The following is a 7,487-nucleotide window of genomic DNA, read 5'->3' as shown; positions in this document are numbered from 1 at the left end:
CATTTCAAGATTACCCTTTTGGAATCTCTTTTGTCACCATAATCTTCTGAACTGACCTCTCTACCTTTATTGTAACTGGCCGAGGAGATCAATCCTAGAACTTACTATTTTGATTGAATGTTACTCCTTGATTCATATTGGTAAACCCAATATTCGTCACCAATTACAATTTGTTCTATAACATTTTCTTAATTAGCATTGATCTTCCTTAAAAGAATGATGAAAATAGCAGCTCTCTAATCTAGCTGATCTTCCCATAATGCTTTTGGCATCCATCCAGGCAGAAGCTTGCTGAGGCCAAAATACTTACTTGAAGTTGAACATCTCAAACCATGTGAGATCTCAACTTCAGGAACTTTCATATCAATAGTAATTCTATTGTCCTCTACAATAAGTTTCTGGATTTTAGCCAAAGTTTCTTCTTTTTGTTAGATTGATAGATTTCTTTCTCTTGGTTTACTTCTGAGGTCTTCCTGAATGATAAATTCTTACATCATGGTCCTGCTCGATACTCGCCCACAGGAAAGGAACACAGAAGATATGGATGATATAGTCGAATGTGGTGAAGAAATTAGGTGGTGTTCAGCTATAAGATAAAATAGTTAAGGCATGTCTCCAAACAAGCAGTCATCTAAGTGAGATGTCAACTAAGCCACATGGAAAAAGCACACCATCAGTCATTGAAGGATTGTAAATTAAATAATCTGAAGTTGAAGAGGGAATAGTATCAGAGCCTAAATCATGAAAATCCGGTTTGCAGAAGGCTGTGGATTACAGCTGAACTCTAAGATACATTTTTGGGAATTACCTAGGAAATAAGCCTCCAGAGATCTCTATTATGGATAGAAGGACAAGAGGAAAATGATTACTAAACAAAGTGCATTAGAGAGATGGCTATTCAAGAACAAAAGGATAAACCTGACTTTAACAGTTAAAACCTTGTCAGTTGATCCCTCCCTATGATGCATGCAGGACATGAACTGGTTTTCAACACTTTCTGTAATTTTGTTTTGGTTTTGCTTGTTCGCATTAGGGTTTATCTCAGATGTGTTATGACACTGGGGGCTACACTCTTGAATTTGTGTTATGTGTTACATGTTTTTTGGTATATGAAAACTAAGATCGATGAACATATAGGGACAGCAAGTAGTATAAGGGTTTCTGTTGGGGAGCGGTGGGACTCAGTGGTGGTGATGGTAGGTGTATAAAAGGGAACCCATGTCAAGAAGTCCAGGAAGGAAAAGAATGTTTGGAAACTGATTGTGGTAGAAATCGTACAATACTGCTTTGATGTAACTGAGCTATAGAATAATATGATATATGTATAAAGTCCCTATATTAAAGAAGCAAACAAAATACATGATGTGCCCCAAAACTGTAATTTTATGCAAGACAGTATTCCCATAAACTTTTTTTGAAGTTGCAATAGTTTAGGAAGATGTCCACTTGAGTTTTGTTTCAAATTTAATATTAGCTCTGATCTCTAAATCATTCCCACTTCCTTCAATGGTGCCAAAAGATCTTTTTTTTAAAAAGGCATCCTAAGGAGGAGATTTAAAAAATCAAACAAATAATCCACTGCCTTCAAATTGAGTCTGACTCCTAGTATAGATTAGAATTGCCCCTGTGGATTTCTGAGGCTGGAAATCTTTACAGGAATAAAAAGCCTAATCTTTATTTCTGGGAGCTATTGGTGGTTTTGAACTGTGCACACTTCTGTTAGCAGCCCAACTCAGAACTCATTACGACACCAGGACTGATAAGGATAGTAAGATAAATCTATTACTGAGAAAACTTGTCTGCAGCTATTCATTGATCACAGAGACATGTGTAAACATATTTTGTTTGCTATGAACTTATACATGTATGAACTGGAACCCTGTCAGTAGTGTTTTTTGAATTACCTATGTATATGAGGAAATAGAAAGGTCGAAAAAGTAAAATCTTTCAGCAGAATAATGCAAACTCCCTAAAATGCCCATTAAAGGATTTGACTTCGGATGTTACAGAGGGTGTGGCTAGCATTTCTCCCTTTTAATATGACTTCTTCTTTAATGGGGCTTTAAAACAAATTGCATGTTTAATGTTACAAGGAATCATTGGAGGATGCAGATGATTGACTTGCTTGGCTGCCAATTGAAAGAGGGACCTCAGACAAAAAACCCGGTGGTCTACTTTTGAAAGTCAGCCATTGTAGACCACATACAGCTCTACTCTGAAGCAGATGGACTCATCATGAATTGGAGTCTGCTCCATGGCAACTAGTTCAACGTCCAAAGCTATTTGAACATTGGTGTACTTCTGACACCTGGGTGTCTGGTCAAACATCATAGTTAAATTATAATTTCCTATACATTCATTCCCTTCCTCTCAGTGGATGTCTTCTTCTCTATATTCATGCATTCATCATTCATTCACTCAACAAATACTTAACCAAGACATATTTCTAGACAATTTGCTATGGGGAAGAAAGCGAAATACTGTAAGCAAATGAATTTTTGATCTGTAGGAGACTACTATTTGCTTAGGAGAATGAACTAGACCCCCATAGGACTGAAGATAACTACAGGATTCTGCATTTGTTTAGTGACTTCTCACCAAAGAAAACCATCAGACCTATGGGTACTCTGAGCCCAGAAATTTGACTTGTGGTTTAGAGTAATTAGGGAAAACTTCCTGGAGCAAGTGAGCCTTGTCTTTCTTGGGATCTCAGTCCCTTCATCTCTGTAAAATAGTAATAATAGAGTTGCCACAGAGAGTTCTTGTTAGGAATTAATTGAGCTCTTAACTAAGAAAGCATTTAACATAGCCCTAATGCAAAATAGGCACCGAATACGTGTTGATTATTCTTATAATAAAACGAAAGACGATCAGGAAAATCTTCATCTACATCAACTGTTCCCTTAATTCTATTTCAAGAATAGTTCCGGTTCATGTTTTTATGGATTTTAATTTTGGTTTAGTGTAAGCAACATCCGATCATTTCCTTCAGTTAGTGCTGTGAATAGAAAGATGAAACACACACACAAAGATAGTTTGGATTTATTTAGCTTTTGCTATACCAACTAAGTGATTCAGCAAAACTTTGAACGCAGTGGGAAATAAAGGAAAAAGAAAAAGACACATTTAAATGACCTATTTGAATGAATGAACTGGCAGTTTGACTTTTAGTTCAATAAATATAATCTATCTGAAAGCCCATTACAGTCACTGCTCAGATAGGTTATTTGATATTGTATGAGTTGTGAGTGGGTTGCCTGCATTTTTTCATTTAATAATTGGTTGTTGTTTACTCTGTATTGCTTTCTCAAATCATATATCATGAATTATTGAAGAAACATACATTAACTTTTGCAGGAGGTTTAGGGATTTTTAATTTTCCTTTTAATTCCTCACAATGTAAATAAACGAACTGCACTTTCAAGTAATCTAATGTACAAAGGAAATATAATTTAACTTATCTTTTAAAACATCATAATAATGAAACATTTAAATTGTCAAGCTGTTGCATTCAAGAGTAAAATAAATTGTATTGTAGTAGCTTTTGGCAAAAAACAATAATGGTCTGAACCAAAAGAAAATCAAGAACAAGACCCATGTCATGTTATGAATTAATGTTTAATTTGGGTAAGTGAAGTTTTGAGAGATGATAGGATTGTTGCTTTCACATAATGAAGAGCTTTTCTGTGTAGCAGGGGGTAGACGGATTTCATTTTATTTTGGCAGACAGAACAAGGTTGAAATGACAGGGACACACATTTTAGGTCACAAGGAAGAAGAATTATCAAACAATTAATATTGGCAAAACTGTAACCATTCACATCAATCCACATTCTTCCGGACTTGCCCTGAGAGCTAGAAAGAGAACTAGAACAACTTTTGTTGAGAGCCGAAGCTACTATAATGTCAGAACTTTAAAGGAACAGAAGCTATGGGCAGTACCATGACATATATTGTTATTGTTGGTAGCTGCTGTCAAGTTTCTTTCAACTGATAGCAACACTGTATGACAGAGTAGAGGCATTCATAGTGGTTTTTTAGGCTGTAATCTTTATGGAAGTAGAACACCATGTGTTTTCTCCAGCAGAGCTGCTGTTGGGCACAGACTTCCGACTTTTTGATTAGCAGTTCAGTGCTTAACCATTGTAACACCAGAATTCCTTCCAAGGCACCTAAGTGGGTCTAATTATGAAAGAGGCAAAGGTTATTTGGGCTGCAATAACTTTTTGAAGTCCTTATTACTCCAAGGTCTGATGACCTGCCAACCCATACCCAAGTTCCTATCATATGCTTCACTTCAAAGATTACATCAATTCATCTCAACAATCACCTAATTCCTGATAAGGATGCAGTTGAAAACGAATCTATTTTTTTCCTATACTTATTGGGTTACTAACTGCAAGGTTGGCAGTTCAAATTGACAAGCCTGAGGGAGAAAGGTGAGGTTTTCTACACCAGTAAAGATGAACAGTTTGGGACAACTAACGGGTCAGTTCTACTCTGTCCTATAGAGTCACTATCAGTCAGTATGGATTAAATGATAGTGAGGTGTTTTTTTTTTGGGGGGGGGTGATGATAGGGTACTCAGCTAGATTTCAATTTGAAAATCCAGATAGGGAAATCTGTAAAATTAACCAGTGGAATCATTAAGAGTGTTGGAAAGTATGTCCTGGGGGCAATTTTGCAATGAGATCTTCCCTGTTGGTTAGCTTCGCAAGTTCAACTACTCTTTCTCACTTATAAAGGGAAAGATTCTGGCAGACTAATTCTAACATAGTTACCTTTTAGATTCCTAAAAATATCATCCCTTTGTTATTTCAGTTTAATTAGAAACCATGCACCAAGCTCCCTGCAATTGCGTCAATTCTAATTAATAGTGACCTCAGAGGATGGAGTAGAGCAACCCTGTACATTTCTGAGACTGTCACTCATTTTGGGAGTAGAAAACCACATCTTTCTCCCTGAGTGGTTGGCGGTTTTGAACGGTTAGCAGCCCAACACTGAACCACGACAACACAAGGGTTCCGTTTGAAAAATCAATTTAATTTGTGATTTACACTTGATCATTTATTTGGTAGAAAACAAAATATATTTGTGTACTCAGACATTGGACAGACATGCCTTGATTCTATTTTTAACTCTGTTTTCTGCAGAAATCATCACTCTAATGCTTCCCTTAAGGAAGGAACATAAATCATCAGAATGGGAAGTAACAGCACAAGCAATTCAAGAACCAAGTGCACGGATCTTCAGATGCCATTTCAGTACTCACTCTATGCAACCACCTATATTCTCATATTCATCCCTGGTCTCCTGGCTAACAGTGTAGCCTTGTGGGTTCTGTGCCGCTTCATCAACAAGAAAAATAAAGCCATCATCTTCATGATCAATCTCTCCGTGGCTGACCTTGCTCATGTGCTCTCCTTACCCCTCCGGATTTATTATTACATCAGCCACCACTGGCCTTTCCAGAGAGTCCTTTGCCTGCTGTGCTTCTACCTGAAGTATCTCAACATGTATGCCAGCATCTGTTTCCTGACGTGCATCAGCCTTCAGAGATGTTTCTTTCTCCTCAAGCCCTTCAAAGCCAGAAACTGGAAGCGTAGGTATGAGGCGGGCATCAGTGTTGTCATCTGGGTCATTGTGGGGACCGCCTGTTTGCCACTTCCCATCCTGAGAAATCAAGACTTAGCCAACAACACTGAGTCCTGTTTTGCTGATTTAGGGCTTCAACCCATTAGCATGGCTTTCTCCATAGGCTTGATAACTGTAGCTGAAATGGGAGGGTTTGTGTTGCCTGTTGTAATTATCACCTATTGCACATGGAAAACAAGAAAATCTTTACAGGAATTCCAAGTCCCCTCAGAGAATACTAAAGAGAGAAAAAGGGCTTTGTGGATGGTCCTGATGTGTGCAGTCGTGTTCATTGTATGTTTCACCCCTTATCATATCAATTTCCCCTTCTTTATGATGGTGAAACAGAATGTATTTTCCAATTGTTCATTTATTAAGAGCACTCTATGTTTCCACATAATTTCTCTCTGCCTTGCAAATCTCAACTGTTGTCTTGATCCAATTGTATATTATTTTATGACTTCAGAATTTCGTGATCAATTTTCAGAACATGGTGGCTTGGTTCTTCAGTCATGTGTGAGATGTAAGGACAGTAATTTGGCAATTCGTCAGAGGAAGGAAGACCTTCAAACTATCTCTCTTGAATGTTTGGATGATTCCAAGGCAATGTAATCAATTAATTAGCTATAATAAACCGTGTATTCTATAAGGCTCAGAATGTTTGGATGATTCCAAGACAATGTAATCGATTAATTAGCTATAATAAACCATATATTCTATAAGGCTCACTATAATATACACTGAAAGTATTTTTTTAAACAGCATCGATATGTGCCTTAAACACTGATCCCTTCCTTCCAACCTCAAAATTATCTTTTTGGAAGAAATAGTCATGCCTGTATTTTCTCCCCAAATGGAAACATAAAGCTCTATGGAGTATGTGAACAAATGTCTTCCTTTATAGAAGGTGACTGGCAATAGAATGAATTGTCAACCAGTCCCTCAGTAATCAATCTACCCTTTTCATAGTCTCCTGAGCACAGCGAAATGGAAGTTGGTAACAATTGAATATAGGTGTATTGTTAAAGCATTTCAAAGCATATAGGGGATAATATGATTCTGGCTTTATTTAGAAAATCTACACCAATTGTGCAAAGTCTATTCAAGAGTAACCCCTTTACAGATACTAGTGTGAGCTAATGGAACTAATACCCTTATAAATTAGAATATGTATATGGTTCTACTTTTACACCCATGGGAATACAGGCAATTTCTATTCACCCAAAATATCTCCAATGTATCATGATGTTTATGCACTACACACACATGCGCGCACATACGCAAACACATAAACACACATCTCAAAGACAGAACATAATATTTGAACCCAATTCACAACCTTAAGAGTCACAGGATTGCAGTGAAGATTCTTTGCTTGGATTTTATGAGTGCATGTTATGGGATAATGGTTTTCATATATTGGCACTGATTCAGAAAATACTGTGTTGTAATTGTTTATTAAAATCTACTGTGTTAGAAAAAATCTACTATGTTATGGTCTCCCTAATTTGATTGCTGTTTATACAAACAAATAATAATGATTCACACCCATACAAATAGTTTTTCGGTTGCCAAACTATATTTGGACCTCATTTTATACAAGTAAAGTTATATATAAGGCAAATATCGGGAATTTAATGTTATTTTATCTTCAAAATGAAAAAGTGATATTTTAAAGTGATAGTTGGGCACCATCAGCTTTCTTCACCACATTTGATTATGGTTAAACACTTTTGCAATATAATTCACTCCTATTGGAAAACTTGAATAAAATATTTCATATATATTGATTAATTTTATAAAGAATATTTTCAGTAAATTGAATTTATTTGATCATTTTAAGTATTTTTAAA

The 7,487-nt window shown here is 36.4% G+C and overlaps 1 protein-coding gene across 1 annotated transcript; it reads left to right on the top strand.

Moving 5' to 3' along the window:
* The first annotated feature begins 5,182 nt into the window (after positions 1–5,182).
* Positions 5,183–7,067, top strand: LOC101651554 (putative P2Y purinoceptor 10). Its single transcript, XM_013008587.2, has one exon. It carries the CDS (start codon positions 5,203–5,205, stop codon positions 6,244–6,246), a length of 1,044 nt encoding a protein of 347 aa, XP_012864041.1. The 5' UTR covers positions 5,183–5,202; the 3' UTR covers positions 6,247–7,067.
* The last annotated feature ends 420 nt before the right edge of the window (positions 7,068–7,487 follow it).

This window comes from Echinops telfairi, unplaced genomic scaffold (assembly GCF_000313985.2).
Source record: "Echinops telfairi isolate 266 unplaced genomic scaffold, ASM31398v2 ScPeMD7_7418;HRSCAF=8456, whole genome shotgun sequence".
NCBI classification, from domain to species: Eukaryota; Metazoa; Chordata; class Mammalia; order Afrosoricida; family Tenrecidae; genus Echinops; species Echinops telfairi.
Note: the sequence above shows the minus strand (reverse complement) of the source record. Positions and strands in the feature narration are given on the sequence as shown.

Bases quoted from the DNA above. Each gene is read 5' to 3' on its own strand.
- LOC101651554 (XM_013008587.2), top strand. From the start codon at position 5,203: ATGGGAAGTAACAGCACAAGCAATTCAAGAACCAAGTGCACGGATCTT.